The following is a 17,070-nucleotide window of genomic DNA, read 5'->3' as shown; positions in this document are numbered from 1 at the left end:
CACAGGCTTGTGCAATAAACACCAAAAATAATGCTTCCAAAACTTCTTTCTTTGTCCTTGATGCCAGATATATTTTTCTCCTTATGTACAAGTGGCATCAAGTTTACCTTCAGAACCCAGAATTGAGAGCTGATCTGGTGGTGCAGCACCCAGGGGCACCTGGGGCAAGATGAGGGCAAATGATGAAAACAGCATCATACCACAAGCTCCAACTCTTGTGCATGCATCATGATGATTTTGATGAAAGCTTTGATGGTACCTTGTGGATGCCTTTAGAAGCAGTCAACTCAGATGGTAGAAGATGCAATCTTTCAGCTAGTTCAAGGTTTGGGAGTGTCCCCAGTTTTAATTCCCTTACTGCCTACATTAGGGAGCAAAGGACTCTTGGATTTAGCTGTCCTTGATGTTGCCTATTTCCATAATTAGTTTTATTGTGGAAAAAAGGGTGAATAATTAATGGTTGTTTTAATTATTCTTGAACTAGCTGTTATATGCCTTGTTAAAAGGCATCATTATTATTATTATTATTATTATTTGGCCAAACTGACACAGATCTGAACTCTGCATCTGAGTCAGGGCAGCCAAGTCCATGAGAATGCTGATGCATGAGAATAAAAAGCCAGAGGGAGACAAGGCAGAGAAGCTCTCAAATGTTTGGGAAAGCACTGAGGCCACGCTAAGGCTTTGCAAACTCTGACCCTTGTAATCGGGACCAATTAATTTCAACTTGAGTGGAGACTGAAGGAATCCTGGCGTTTTTTCCAGAATCACATTGCAACTGGACTGTGTACTGCCTGTAATACTTCGTATCCAAGTAAGAAGTGGTTCCCTGCAAACCAAAACTGCTTCCTGAAACTGTTTCTCTCCAAGAGTGGGTCCATTCCAAATCACATTCCTGGTGTTCTCCTCATGTAGAACCTCAATATTGTTAATTTAGCTTCTTACAGCAGTTCAGGGTTCTATCAGTTGGGCTTCTTTTATTTACCTAATTTAAATTTCTTTCGAATCCAAAATCAGAGCCAAATTCATCAAGAAATTCATCAAGAAAAGCTATAGGTAACAAATACTTCTTAAATATTCAGGCATAGATATTCATTCATTTTTCTTTATTTTAGAAAAACCAATTAATCAAGGAAAAGCTCTGAGCAAATTCGGGTCATTTTCTGCAAGCTTAGAAAATGAAATCCATCTTTCCTTTAGTTGTTATGGCGCTTCAGGAAAAGCAGCAGGTAAAACATGCAAAAAGGAAAAAAGCTTGTATAATCTTTAACACGCCTGTTCTATACTATGCTATATTGAAACAGAATTTTTACAGTAGGCATTACCTCACAATGGATTTTTAGCAACTTCTCAAAGGTGTTATTTAGAATTCATACAGGTCTTCCTGGGAATTTTTAAAAATACCATTCAATATTTGTTCTCATTAATAAATTTGTGGCAAAGCAAAAAATGAGAATCAAAAGATGAATTCAAATGCAAGTCATTTTTGTATTTCTGTCCTGTTTTTTGTGAGAAAATGTTTGGTGGCTAATCTCAGATGTCTGCTACAAATGAAACAAAGTCCTTTCTGTATTTGATTGAGCCAGACTGCCTACCTAAAATTCTCAAAAGAGTACTGTTCCTTTGCAGCCCAGCCTAGCCTACACAAGTAGTCTGAAAAATGAAGAATAATCTGGCTGGCTCTGAATTACTCTTAATTCCTGAGTTAGTTCCACTGAGAACTCTGCTCTTGGCCTCAAACCCTTTAAACAACCCACACCAGAAATAATCCCTAGGAGTATCCAATCCTGGTATCTGGCCAGGGTTAGATTGATACATCCACATTATAACTGGCAAGAAGAACACAGACACAGAATCACTATAAGGCTTTAGGTAATGTCTTTTGCCTTTCAACAGATTAAAAATATTTTTTTCCAACATGTTTGCCAAAGTACAAATGTCACCAAATTGAAATGTTTAACATGAGAGGAGGGTGAATTATTGAATACTTGGCTACAGAGCCATTATATTAACTGCATTTCATTTTATTGAAGCATAAATGAAATTAAATCGAATGTAGATTTTGTCCTGGCCTCATCTACTGCTGTTTTGGAGTACAGCTTATGGCATATCACTCAAAGGACAAGTGTGGCCCTTGATCTAGAAACAGCTACACATCTTTGATGTATGTTTCTTCTGTTTCATCAATATAACCCTTTTTCCCTTACAGAGGAAACGGACCCTAATTTAGCAACTGTTCTGTCTATCCCTTCAATGAACATCCCCACTTTGGCTTTTCTTCCCTCGGCTGTTTCTGCTGCTGCTGCTGTTCCTACTACAGGAAAAGCAAAACCAGGTAAAGAAAAATCAGCCAAATCCTTACCATCTGCCAAAGTGAGTTCCCGTCTAACAATGTCTGCCTCACCAGAAGAAACTCCAACACAAGAAGATAAAAAGGTATGGTCTTATTTCTGAGTAGACATGGCATCTTGCTGTAAGCAAGATCTACTGCCATTGCCATAGTATTATGACTGATAATCACTAATTAGATGTGCTCAGCAAACAATATAACTTTGGCCTCCTTCAGATTATATAGTTACAGTTCCTTTCATCTTTTTCTAACTCTTGTGTATATTTGCCAAGCAGTTTCACTCCTACTTTCATTCAGCTTGGAGAACCATTTGAAAGAGGAATGTTACTCTGGATTTGTTATCTGTTCTCATATTTAGCTCCTTAGTTAAGCATAAGCAAAAGCCTTAGTAAACAGAAGTCATGTCTAGACCTAGAAAAGTCAGCTTCTTCTAGACCTCTTTTGGCAGTCTTAAACAGTTTTCAAAATCAATATTTTCCTTTCAGATTCAGCTACTGAAAGAGCTGAAGTAGAGTAAAAGCCATGAGTAGACATTCCTTCATGTCTTTAGTTTCATCTAAGCTAGTTGATGATTATTTCTCCTGTGTGGAAACAACAGCTTTTTGTAATTTGCTGTGAACTAAGTCTTGGGAACCGTGGAAGGTCACATAGAGTGTAGAAGCTCCCAGATGGTGGCAGAGACAGAGATGAAATAGCTGTAGAAATTCAAGAAGAGCTTCTTCAGTTTCAGCTTAACATCAGAACCCACAGAGGATATTGGCCCTTTAAATGTGTTCCAGATCACAAGATTGTGCTGATTATAGATTACTAGTCTCTGGTAAATGATTATAACTTTCAATCTGGGGAAAATTAGTTCCAGTCTTTACCTTTGTTGAGGAATCCCTCCAATCAAAGTTCTGCAACTACATTTGGAGGATGGGGATCTGGGGTGATCTTCAGCATTGATGAAGAAAACTGGCCTTGAGTTCCTTCCATTAGCCAAGAGAAAAATACAGATTTCATAAATAAGTAAATAAGATTGCTAACTGCAAGTGCAGATTAGCATTTTGGGCCCCCCTACCAACTATAGAATGAGTAGTTTAGACAAAAGTCAGATTCACCTATGCAGAATTCCCAATGACTGACGAAGCAGGAGTTTTTAGGGAACATAGTTGAACTAGGAATGGTCTTTACTTCACAGCCAAGCAATCATACCAAGTTACAGTAAATAATTTTTTTGAATGGTATTATAAACAAAAATAGATACTAAGCAAATATGGCAAATAATTTGACAACAGAATCTAAAACCAATAGAAAACTGTTCTCAGAATAGTTAAGTGCCTCTGCTAACCCTAAAACTAAATTAACATAAGCAAAAACTTTTCAAAGAGAAAAATTTCTGTACTAGTGTGCTGTTCTATCAATCCTTAAAGCTATTAGGCATTGTGGAATGCTGAAATGTTTATAAATGGTTTTAAATGCATTTTCTCCTTCTTTTGCATACTATAGATAGAAAGAAGTGAGCCTATACAAATGCAAGCTGTTCCTGAAACCCGTGTTTTCAATACTTTGAATGTGTCTTGTCCCAATGGATTGGTACTTACCTTTCTTGGTCAGAAGTTCACAGGTTGGTTGTATATACAGTATTATTAAGTGAATAAATATTCTTTGTCAAAAGCAATTGTGCTGTCAATAATTATGGAACTAGACAATTACAAAATGTATCAGTTAAAAATTTGCTTAGCAAATAATGTGATAAATAGGGAGTCTTGAAGACTGATGCTTGGGCCAAAGGAAAGGGAATTTTTTGGACATAGGATGACATCATATACAGATATTTTTTGGTGCTGAGTGCATTCTTCAATACTAATTTTTGCAGACAATTGCGTAGTCAATGTACTACTGCTGATTTCTTCAGACCTGAGATACTATGGCTGTGGTCTTCATGCTATAGGGAAAATTTTTACTTTCACCTGTCAGAGAAGTCAAGTGGGCCTGTTAAGTTTTGAGAATGGTGGGACTCCAGGATGTTTCAGTGGCAACCTGTGCTCCTGAGATATTCATATAGCTGTATATGCTTTGAAAATTATTTGGAAAAGATACCTAGGAACACAAACACAGGAATTCTTTAAAACAGGCCTCTATGTGAGCCTGAAAAAAGGATTAGCTACTGTAATGAATATATTTACTAAAATAGATGCATTGTTAATGTGATTCATAGAAAGCAACTGCATCTTCCTTCAGACTTATGTGGAAGTCTGAAAAAAATGCCTGCCTGTTTACAGAAATACTGTATTGTTGCTTCCCTGAAGCATCTCTTCTGAATCATTTTTGAGGCATGCCGGTCCTACCAAACATCACAATTACCTGGCATATTTAGTTTTTTCTCAAAAATTTTGAATGTTCATGCATGCCAGATCAATCAGAATGACCCATATAATTAATCAGTTATGATTCCTAGAGTCACCAAGCACAGTTCAGACTCCTTGCTATTGTAATGGATATCGTAAAGTAACCAATAGTGTTATCCCATCGACATGGCACTCAATAGTGCCACTTCTTCCTGTTTCATCAGGATTAGGTATAAAACCGTGGATAAATCCGTTTTTTACCTTCTAAATTAGGAAGACAGAATTCTGGTCTGGGATGGGTTTTCCCTGTGGATTAAAAAAAAAGTCATTATCCATTTTATTTTTACAGCATGTGGAAGCTCTGTATGCATCTTCCCATAGTTTACATAACTGTTTAACTGCCCAGGGAACTTTTTTTAAAATGAGAAGCAGCCTGTTTTCATTCTTTGATGCATCAATTTCTCTGATGCTGGCTTTTAAATGAAGATTTCATCAATGTAAGCTCACTTCAAAATATAATTAAGACTTTCAGTAGGATACCTACTCCTCAAATACTTTTTTATTTTGCAGATTTTTGACTGGAAAATGATGAATAGTAGTTGGACCTCATTTGATGCTAGCATTTCTGTTGCTGAAAAGACTTGAGTTTGTTAGTAATAAAATCTATAGTGGCATTCTCTTACATTTCTGGTGACATGTAGATCTAATGAAACTAAATGGTAAAGGTATTGGTTTTCAGGATTAAAATAGATATGAAAAAGCATTTGCTGTTGGAGGTAAGCTGAAAGTGTGAAGCCACTTTTGTGACACTTTTAAAATTATACATTTGTTTCTCTGTGATTTCTGTAGTTTTATCTTTAAAGCAGTTAAACTGCTGCCATTCCTCTCTGATTGAGCTCCCATACAATGAGATGTAAGCATACATTTGGGAGAGTATCTGTATTGACCTTTAATGTTTCTAGTCTTAACATTTTATAACATTGGTGAGGTCCACAAGATTCTGTATACAACTGTTACTGTAATAATTTTAACCTACTAACAAAATTAATGTAATTTGATATGTAAAAGGTGAGGAAAAAGGAGAGAAAGCCAAGAGTGATGATGAAGAAAGCAAAACAGATGAGACTAAATCAGTTGAAGTCAAGTTGGATGAAATCAAGACTGAAGATACCAGAGAAAAGCAAATTCATCCTCAAGAGTCCATAGCTAAAGAGAATGGAGACAAGGCAATGAATGACAAAGACAGTGATGAATCTGGAACAGATCCTACTGTCGGGAATGAAACTGCCAGTGACAGCAAGGCTGAGATGGAAACAGAGGATAACAATATGGATAAGGAATCTCCTTTTGAAATACTTATTAGGCAGAGCTATCCACAAAGAGTAAAACATGCACAGCTACAAAAAACTGTGAAGAAACCAATAGAGCAGGAAGTGTCCAGAGTGATAACCCGACAAGGGACTGTTTTAAAGTACATGTTAGATGGATCCACTCAGGTATATTCACAGAGTTCATTTAACATTGTAAATTCACTTTTTGTTACTGAATGTAATCCTGACTGAATCATAAAACCCTGATTAAGTAGACTTCACCTCAGATAATGACAAACTATTACCTGTGTGTGAATTTATGTCCCTGCATGGTATGCTTTTTCTGTGTTAATATTTTTTTTCTCTGTTGGCTTATTTGTACGTGAAGAAGCCACTGTGCTTTGCTAATGTTTCCAAACAATTTCACTAATTTTCAGTGTGAAATGTGGCCACTGTGAAAGCTTAATTATTGAGTAGAAATGAAATCCATAGAACTGATTCATCCAAATATAAATATAAGTCTGTAGAAATGTTTAATCCAAATATAAAATCTTCACAAGTTCTTTATGTGTTTTTGTTATTTCTTATCTGAATGTATAACTGTATCTGGAGTGGCTGATTGACATGACGTTTTGCTTTGCTCTTTTTAAGATACTGTTTGCTGATGGCACAGTGATTAAAAGTCCAGATTCTGGCCCTGTGATGCCACCTCCACCTGCACCCAGCACACCTCATACAGAGGTCACACCATCTCCGGAGACAAGCATCAAGAAAAGCAGTAAGTCATATAGTCCAGGGCTGACAAAGAAGTTCTAAAAAATTTAAAATCCCACCCCCATTAATGTTTTATGAATCCCATTTAAATGTTACTCAAGGTTAGTAATATCTCAGAAAAAGATGATGGAGCCTGGGGTGGGGAGTCTTTGGATGGCACTGGCGTAGGTCTGTCAAATGGAAGGACTTTTAATTTACCAAAATATTCTTTTAGTAAATAATTTGAGCAATTGAAACATGTTTTATGGTTTTCAACACTTATCTTGCCCCTTTTTCCATTCTGTAAACTTCTGAACTCTTTTTGACAAAGGATACATAGATTGTCACAGAGGAAGCCATCTTCTTCTGTCTTCTTTCAGAAGTGAATTATAAAGACAAATGTAATACTTCAGCAAAGGATTGTTACCTTGTCATGGTGCTGGAGCTTGAGCACCTCAATGATGCCATGAGCTTAACCGTGAAGGGCCACCCAAGACGGGAAGGTCAGACTAAATGCGATCCCTGGCGAAGGTAATGGCAACCCACCCCAGTATTCTTGCCGTGAAAACTAAATGGATCAGTACAAATACCTATTCAACTTGTACACAGAACACATCATGCGACATGCTGGGCTTGAGGAATCCAAGGCTGGAGTTAAAATCGCTGGAAGAAACATTAACAATCTCAGATATGCAGATGATACCACTTTGATGGCTGAAAGCAAAGAGGAACTGAGGAGCCTTATGATGAAGGTGAAAGAAGAAAGTGCAAAAGCTGGCTTGCAGCTAAACCTCAAAAAAACCAAGATTATGGTGACCAGTTTGATTGATAACTGGCAAATAGAGGGAGAAAATGTAGAAGCAGTGAAAGACTTTGTATTTCTAGGTGCAAAGATTACTGCAGATGCTGACTGCACTCAGGAAATCAGAAGACGCTTAATCCTTGGGAGAAGAGCAATGACCAATCTCAATAAAATAGTTAAGAGCAGAGACATCACACTGACAACAAAGGTCCGCATAGTTAAGCAATGGTGTTCCCCGTAGTAAGATATGGCTGCTAGAGCTGGACCGTAAGGAAGGCTGAGAGAAGGAAGATAGATGCTTTTCAACTGTGGTGTTGGAGGAAAATTCTGAGAGTGCCTTGGACTGCCAGAAGATCAAACCAGTCCATACTCCAGGAAATAAAGCCAGACTGCTCACTTGAGGGAATGATATTAAAGGCAAAACTGAAATACTTTGGCCACCTAATGAGAAGACAGGACACCCTGGAGAAGCTGCTGATGCTAGGGAGAGTGGAGGGCAAAAGGAAGAGGGGCCGACCAAGGGCAAGGTGGATAGATGATATTCTAGAGGTGACGGACTCGTCCCTGGGGGAGCTGGGGGTGTTGACGACCGACAGGAAGCTCTGGCGTGGGCTGGTCCATGAAGTCACGAAGAGTCGGAAGCGACTAAATGAATAAACAACAACAAATAGCAGAGAACACTTTTTTAAAAAGTGGCTTGAATTATGTGAAAGATACCTTTAATGAGAATAATATATGGTCATATACTGTAGCAGAAAGTGGAAATCAAAATTGTCATGAATTTGAACCATGACAAATTCAAATATTTTAGTCATATTTTAGTATCTATGAAAATGCTCTGGATTGAACTAATCAAATAACCCTAAATTTAGGTAGCAAAATGAAAAAATAATTTTATGTGTTATATGTAATAAGATATATAATACATAATGTCGTATGTTGTATATAATATATAAAATATCTTATATATTTGCTATCAGGTAAAATAATATAATGTTTTATAATTAGTACATTATATAATATAATGCATATTGTTCTGTAATGCAGTCTGTGCATCCATAATGCAAACAAACATGCCTCTATAAAAATAATGTTCCATATTCTCAAAGAGCACTAAAATGCATTTGTCCAATACTATGCATGCTCAAAGAAATAGGCTGAGATTTCACTCCTTGACAACTGAAGGGCTAAAAAAACAGGCTCCTCAAGAATCCTTGGAAACAAATCTCTTTTTAAATGTCTGTCGAGTCTGTAAGTCAAAGACTTCCAGATCAGAATATTAATAGTCTGGAAGAGGTTGTAATTTTTTTTTGCTCTTAATCTGTCATGGAGCCCTAGAATTCCATGGAGCACAGTTGAAAATCCCTGTCTAAGTTGTGATTTTCTTAGGAACAATTTCTATATCCATATCCTTGTCCTTAGTTGTTGGGCTTTAATGAAAAACAGTTCTGTCTTTTGACAAGACCAATCAAAGAGTAGCAGTGAAGGAATAAGTCTTCCAGTTTCAAGGTTCTTGGGGTTAGATAGTTAATTGGAAAAAGATATTTTGGCACTTTAGTTGTCCTTCAAATAATGAAGTACTTAGAATGTTATCACAGTGCATGAATAATTCTTCTTTTATCCTGATTTTATAGGAAAAAATACTAAAGGTCCACTTGCAGGAAAAAATGAAACTGTTGAAGCAGTTGCTCAAGAACATCTGCCTGAACCTGAACAATCCACTGATGTTTCGGCTGGCACTTGGATAACAACTGCCCCATTAGGCATTCAGATAGGCACCAAAGGATCAGAGAGGCTTGATCTGAAACCACTCTTGGCTTACCAGGCCACTGATCCAGTTAATGGAACGGTACTGTTTATTTATATATTAGGTATCCTAATGTCTTTGTAAGCGACATGATCATTTTTTCACAGTTGAATATACATTTTTTTTAAAGGATCAAATATGCACTTCCAATATATGACATGTCTGTTGAGCATTTAATCCATTCATGACACTTCATTAATAATTTGATATCCAGGTAATGATAATGAGAGAAGATAAAGTAGTAATGGTGGAGGAAAAAGATGGATCCCGAATAGTAGATCATGCTGATGGCACCAGAATAACCACCTTCTTCCAGGAGTGTGTTGAAATTGTCTCTCCTAATGACATTGAAGAAGCAGGTATAGTTGCTATATAATAATATGTTAACGTAAGAGAGGTGGTTGATAATTTCAATTACTTGTGTTTTTAATTGTTCATTACTTTATTATATTTTCTAAAAATATAAGTTTAATCACTTTTCAGTGATTAACTGCAGCTAGTTCATTTTTTTATATAGATTCCTCATTCCTAAAATTGAGGCTACATCGAAGATAAGTCAACAAGAAAAATTCCTGGTTTTTCACATTCTTGTGGAGTCCTTGGTGCTCTCTAAGCTTGGTTGTTTCCTTGCAGACATTTCATTACCCAACTAGGTGACATCATCAGTGTTAGTACTAGGACTAGGGCTGATGATGTCACCTAGTCAGGGAATGAAATGTCTGCAAGCAAGCAAGCAAGCTCAGAGAACACCAAGGACTCCGCAGTTCGACCCTGAGCTACATATATTCTCTTCTATTGGTATCACTTATTTTTCTAGATTTGGTGCATATACAAAATCACATTGGAGCTACAACTATTACGGTTCTTCATAGCAATTTTCTTTCTACTATGCTTTTGCCAAATATTTATGATAATTAGATTGTCCAATTCATTTGCAACATGCAGAACCTAATGATGGCAAAAAACTTCAGTTTCATTTAAAATTAAGGCTGGCAATTATCAAAGATGCTGGGAACTCTTTTTTCCTGATTTTTAAAAAAAATATTGTTAAATGTCTTCCCCCATGGCACCTGCCAAGTATGTGGCTGAGAGGCAAAAAAAGAAGTATTTGGGTAAGATTAAAATTCAAGCCAAAGTTCCTCATAAACTGACAAATTCCAAATTTTCAGTACATAATTTCATATGAGATTCATATCTTTAAATCTTAATTCTCTTCTCAATACTTTGTGAATAAAAATACAAATATTAAACAAGAGGGGGCAACCAAAGAGCAAAGATCCAAATAATGTATATTAAAGTTCAGGGAATTCTGATGAATCTTTTCTCACAATGCATATCCAATAATACAATCCTAAATACATACTTTTTAAACTATCCCAAGGAGTCATAAAATTTGCTGATTGCCTATTTCTATTAAAAATTTCATAATTTTTAACTGATTGATAATTTAAATATTTTAGTAATGCTATCTCAAGATGCTATCTTGAACCCAGAAATCACTTTGTTGCTTGTTTATATTATTCATATACCCTTTTGTATGTATGCGTGCCTTCAAGTCAGGGTTGGCTCCTGGCAACTGCCTAGACTACCCCTGCAATTTTCTTGGCAAGGTTTTTCGGAAGGGGTTTGCCCTTGCCTGCATCCTAGGGCTGAGAAAGAGTGCGTGGCCCAAGGTCACCCAGCTAGCTTTGTGCCTAAGGCAGGACTAGAACTTACAGTCCCCTGTGTTCTAGTCCAGGCCTTAACCACTATACCAAACTGAGTCTTTATTTATATTGTTCTACAAATGTGCAAAAAGATGATATCTAGCAAATATCATTATTGTTAATAGTACAGGTAGTCCTTGTTTAATGATCACTCATTCAGTGACCATTCAAAGTTACAATGGTGCTGAACGAGTAATATTTATGACCAGTCCTTGAAGTTCCAGCCATCCCAGCACCCCTGCAGTCGTGTGACTGAGACCTGGGCACTTGGCAACCAGCTCGCACTTAAGATGGTTGCAATGTCCAGTGGTCACGTGATCACCATTTGCAACCTTCCCTGCCAGTTTTCTACAGGCAAAGACAGTGGGGAACCCAGCAGGGAAGATCAAAAGTTGCTCTGGTAAGTCGCTTGCACTCTCCCCCGCAAAGCAGCAGCCACACCTGGGCCAGCTATGCTCACACTGCACCTCCCTGGCCACCCACACACCCAGCAGCAGCCACCCCTGGCCCCACGCTAGCTCCACACCTCCCCGGCCACCTACGCACCCTCCCTTGCCTGGCAGCAGCCACTTATCTGCCTGCTGGCCTGCTTGCAAGCCACCTGGGACTTGCTTAACAACCCACGATCCTTGCTTAATGACGGCAACGGGGAGTGCAAGGATTGCTGTTGCTAAGCAAAGTGGTCATGTGAAGTCACACTTTATGACTGCATTACTTAGTGATAGAAATTCCTGTCCCAATTACTGTTGTTAAGCGAGGACTAACTGTACGTAAAATGTAAAACCAATAAAATCATATTGATTTTTTTTAAAAAAATTACTAACATCATTAATTCTAATTGCAATCAAATCTCTCCAACAACCTAGGTCAAAAGTCTTAAGAATTAATTTTTATTTTGAGCCAGTTTGGTCTAGTGGTTAAGGTGCTGGGCTAGTAACCAGGAGACTGTGAGTTCTAGTCCCGCCTTAGGCATGAAAGCTGGCTGGGTGACCTTGGGCCAGTCCCTCTCTCTCAGCCCAACTCACCTCACAGGGTTGTTGTTGTGGGGAAAATAGGAGGAGGAAGGAGTATTAGGTATGTTTGCTGTCTTGAGTTATTTATAAAAATAATAAAGGTAGGATAAAAATTAAATTAATAAAGATAATAATAATTTTAGGAATTCTCAAATGATGAAGGAATTTGTGTGATTCCTAACACACATCTCTCCCAACCAGTGATTATATTAGGATAAGAGTTGGCAAGAAATATACTATTTACTTTTAATGATTAAATTTTAATCTATATAATCAATAAACCAAGGACAGAACTTTGCAACTTTATAAAATAAAATATTTTCATTGGAAATACCAATAAATTTTAAAGTTTTTAATGGAGATTGCCTAATTTTGCATAATTCCAAAAATCTGGGTTTTATTTTTGCCACAGCGATTCTCTTTTCTTATACCATATTTATTTTGGTTTGATATTTGCTCTTTACAGCAGCAAATGCATAAAATCTGGACTTAACACAAATAGAATGCTGCAAATGGAATCAGTATGCTCATAGCCTTCTTATATAATTAAATAAATTACTATTCTACTGTAGTGATGAGTGTACCTGCTGTTACCTTAGTATTGAATACATTCCATATCCAGTCAAATGTTTCTGTTTCCTCATTTGAGATATAGATTTGAAGGAGTAATTTCAGTGAAGAAAAATGACTTAAAATGCAAATCTTCATATCTTCACTAATCTGTATTTTTTTGCTCTCAATAAATTATTTTAAAGTAGGAAATATGTCCAAAATTGAATTTTCCATTTTACTCTTCCACAGTTCAACTTTCCTAATAAATTATTTTCATATGAAAATAAGAGAGCCAGTTTGGGGTAGTAGGTGCTGGCCTAGAAACCAGGAGACTATGAGTTCCACGCCTGCCTTAGGCATGAAAGCCGGCTGGGTGACTTTGGGCCAGTCACTCTCTCTCAGCTCAACCCACCTGACAGGGTTGTTGTAGTGGAGAAAATAGAAGGCAGGAGAATTAGGTATGTTTGCCTCCTTGAGTTTTATATAAAAAGGGTGGGATAAAATAATAATAATAATAATAATAATAATAATAATAATAATAATAATAATAATAATAATAATAAGAGGAGGAGGAGGAGGAGGAGGAGGAAGTCACTGACTGAAGAATATTATTACCAGCTTGCTGGGAGGTATTAAGAATGATCAGCTGATTGAAAATGTCACTTAAAAATGCTAAATGCATATTGAAATCACAGTGGATAAACACAAGAATACTAATCTCATGCAGAAGTTTCTGTCTTGTGTCTCCCAAGGAGTCTTCCCTTCTGTCTATGCACTCAAATATATTTGAGCGGAGACACAAATCACCCCTTTTCCAAAACTTACATGTTATTTGGCCTGTATGTCAATAAGTACTCTGTCACTTTTCCCTAGCAATTCCCATATCCATTCATATGCATCAGTGGAACGCAACTTTTTCTACTGTATTTGGATGAAAAAGATGCTTGTATGAGCCAGCTGTGGTAGATGTCACTGCACAGGAAAAAATTTTTTTGCTCCCAATGCCTTGGGGTTTGTTGTTCTTGGTGCCAAATCAAAGTTGGTAAATCTGTTTCTTATGGTGGCAATTCTAGGCAGCTTGATGACTTGTGATAAAATAATAAAGAAGTGTGTTCAGCACTACCTGTTCACAAAATGTTGTAATCTTCTTTGCCTTTACAGGTCTCCTTGTATAGTTTAGAACACTGTGATTTTTTGTAGAATTTTTTTCAGTCCTGGCTCAAATCTTTTAAAGGAAAACCTTAACTATGAATCATACAACATGTCTGAACAACATCTGCAGATTTTCAACACATTAAAGGTTGAAGTCCTCTGTGCCATCCTGACATAGACCATACCCAGTCAGTGCAAATTCCCAAACAATTTGATCAATGTAAAAGAATTGCATTCATATAACTAGCTATCAGTAATATCAAAAAGGTCCTCAGCATTCCTCACCTCTGTAATTTCTTTACAGAAGAATAAATCCTCACTAATTTTACCCTTCTCAACATATTTAGCATAGGCTATTAACTTAGCAAAATGTTTGTTACTCAGCTTTTCAATGGATCATTTAGATCCTCTGTTATATTTGTGATCTGGTAGAAAACCCTGTTATTAGACAAAGGGATACTTGAAAGCTCTTTGGCACTAGACTTTCCCAACACAGTTGTAAGCATATCTATAGCTACCGGAAAAAAAATGAATTTTCTCTAACTCTGTGGAGCTGTTTGATGATTGGTGATTGATTCTGTATGCAACTTGATAAGAAGTGACCCTGAAGGGAGTTCATTTGTCTAATTAGGTCCAAGTTTGGTTTCTTCATCTCAAGGGAGCTGCTTGCAGGATAGTTTTTGTGATCCCTGTGGAGCAGGAGGGGGAGGCATCAGGGAGTTAGCTTCTGGGATGGTCTTCCCCTGCCTTCCATTTCATCTCATATTATACCTGGCTGTTAGAGGTTTTCCAAATGCTGGATATTATCAGGTATGGATACCGCCCTGTTTTGTTTCTTTTTTTATCATTTCTTCCAATGCAGTGGAGATCCTGAACTGCCATCACAGACAAACAAACACAGATATAATCCAGACAACTGATTCTAGTCCTGTCACTAGGTAGAATGAGGTGGTCCCCCAAGGAGTTTATATTACTCTATATTGGTTTATTCTACTCTTCCAGCAAATCCCAGAGGGGTGCACAGGGGAAAAAAACTTGCAATAAAAACAACAATTAATAAAACAGCATGTAAAAAAATAAAATACAGCTGTTAATACTATTGGCAGATTTCTTGGAAAGCCTTTGGCCCAGGAGAGATCAGAAAAGTCACACACCAGGCATTTCTATAAAAATAATTTTATTTACAGAAAGCAAAACATATTTAAAAGCTTCTGCATTCATACAGGCTCTCAGTGAGAGCAGCTTGAGAGCAGCTACATGCCTACACAGAAAGGAAACAGAAACTAAAACAAGTCCAGGCGAGTTCTTCCCCCCAGGTGCAAAAATTAACATTCGAAAAGGGGACAGTTGAATTCAACCTCTTCACCCAGCCAAAATGATTAGTTACCATAGTAACCTTAATCTGTAGTAGAAAACATTAACACTCCCCTTTTTATACTACAGAATAAGATGGAAACCAATTTTCTTTGACAACTCTGTCTTTCCATTCACCTTATTTTAACATTATCTCCCCTTTGGTTTAACAGAAAGCTACCGTTCTTCTTCCTGTGTATTTCTAAACCTAGGTTGTTATAATTCCAAGGCTTTTTAATGTGAAATGGCTTTTCATGCAGGCTTCAAAATCAAGCCTTTGTTTTTCTGTTGGTGTGAACAGCAGCAAATCATCAACATAAATGTACAGATACATACAGCCTTGTTTGTCTTTCTTCATATATACACATGGATCTGCTTTTCCTTTTTCAAAACCAAAATTCTGCAGTTTTTCATCTAATTTTTGGTTCCAGGATCTAGCAGCTTGTTTTAACCCATAGATTGACTTCTGCAGTTCACAGACTAGATTCTCCCCTTTTTCATAGCCAGGGGGTTGCTGCATGTATAATTTGTGGTCTAAATCACCATAGAGGAATGCGGTTTGAACGTCATAGTGGTGAACTGACATTCCTTTGAGTGCAGCAATTTTTAACAATAATCTAATTGATTCACGTTTAGTAACTGGTGCAAAAGTCTTGTCAAAGTCTAAATCTTTCCTTTGAGTGAACCCTTTTGCAACCAACCTTGCTTTATATTTTTGGATTTTGCCATCAGCCTCCCTTTTCAGTTTGAAAACCCACCTGCAACCTAGACAGCGTTCATTGGGAGGTAGATTTACCAGTTTCCATGTTTTATTTTCTTTCAAGGATGCTAACTCCTGTTGCATGGCAGAATGCCAATTTTGTGCAATCTCAGGTGGTAAAGCATTCACTTGTTCTAAAGACTCAGGTTCTGTGAATATGTGAAAAGCCTTTACTGTTTCAGCCTGACAACATGATGGAGGAACGCCTTTATTACTCCTCTGAGATCTGCGAGGTAATACAGGGCTTAAATTTTGACTCCTATCACTTTCCTGAGAAGCATCTGTCTCATCAGACAGACCTTCAGTTTGCTTTTCTGGTTTAATGTCCTCATCAGGCAAAAGATCACCATCAGCAAGTCCTTGCTGTTCTCTTGTGGTGGTCAGATCAACTGGAGAGCTAGAGTTTAATCTCCCCCAGTTTTGTTCAGCAAAAGAAGCGCTTTTGCTAATTATCAATTTCTCTCCCATTATGAACCTGTAGCTCCTTTGGCTTAGTTCATAGCCAACAAAGATGGCTTTCTTTGTTGTGGGGCCTCCTTTCCTTCTCTGTTGTTTTGGAATATGAACCCAAGCAGTGCTACCAAACACTCTAAGATGGTTTACCTTTGGTTTCACACCATAAAACAAATGGAATGGAGTGTCCTGAATCACAGAGTTATACGATCTGTTTTGTACATAACAGGCAGTAGATATTGCCTCTCCCCAATACTTAAAAGATAAATGTGAATCTTTTCGCATGCATTCCATCGCATTTTGCAAGGTTCTGCCCTTTCTTTCAGCAACACCATTTTGCTGAGGGGTGTAAGGGTTAGAAAGAATTTGTTCTATCCCCTTTTCCACTAGGAACCTTTTGAATTTGTGAGAAAGGTACTCTCCTCCTCTATCACATTGGAGTGCAGATACGGGCCTAGGGAATTTTCCATTTGCCCATGTCACAAAACCTTCAAATTTCTCAAATGCCTCATCTTTGTGTTTTAAGATGTAGATAAATGTGTATCTTGAGAAATCATCAATGATGGTCATTGCATACCTTGCTTGTCCAAGACTTGGAGCAAAAGGACCAATAATGTCAGAGTGTACAATTTCCAAAGGTCTAGTTGTAACTCTGTCACTGTGCTTACTCACAGGAGCTTTGAGTGTTTGGCATTCTTTGCAAACTACACAATCTAAGTATTTGTCACA

At 37.3% G+C, this 17,070-nt stretch overlaps 1 protein-coding gene across 1 annotated transcript in view; it reads left to right on the top strand.

Moving 5' to 3' along the window:
* Positions 1-17,070, top strand: part of SPAG17 (sperm associated antigen 17) — a 132,604-nt gene that overhangs the window by 63,263 nt on the left and 52,271 nt on the right. Inside the window, exons 24-30 of the mRNA XM_063293042.1 lie at positions 1,116-1,229; positions 2,210-2,436; positions 3,839-3,956; positions 5,749-6,176; positions 6,642-6,768; positions 9,180-9,394; positions 9,567-9,711. Of these exons, the coding sequence (XP_063149112.1) occupies positions 1,116-1,229; positions 2,210-2,436; positions 3,839-3,956; positions 5,749-6,176; positions 6,642-6,768; positions 9,180-9,394; positions 9,567-9,711 (1,374 nt within the window). The remainder of the gene's footprint in view (positions 1-1,115; positions 1,230-2,209; positions 2,437-3,838; positions 3,957-5,748; positions 6,177-6,641; positions 6,769-9,179; positions 9,395-9,566; positions 9,712-17,070) is intronic.

Source organism: Candoia aspera, chromosome 2, assembly GCF_035149785.1.
Source record: "Candoia aspera isolate rCanAsp1 chromosome 2, rCanAsp1.hap2, whole genome shotgun sequence".
In the NCBI taxonomy this organism is placed as follows: Eukaryota; Metazoa; Chordata; class Lepidosauria; order Squamata; family Boidae; genus Candoia; species Candoia aspera.
The sequence above is the reverse complement of the archived record's forward strand: the minus strand, read 5'-3'. Positions and strand labels throughout refer to the sequence as shown.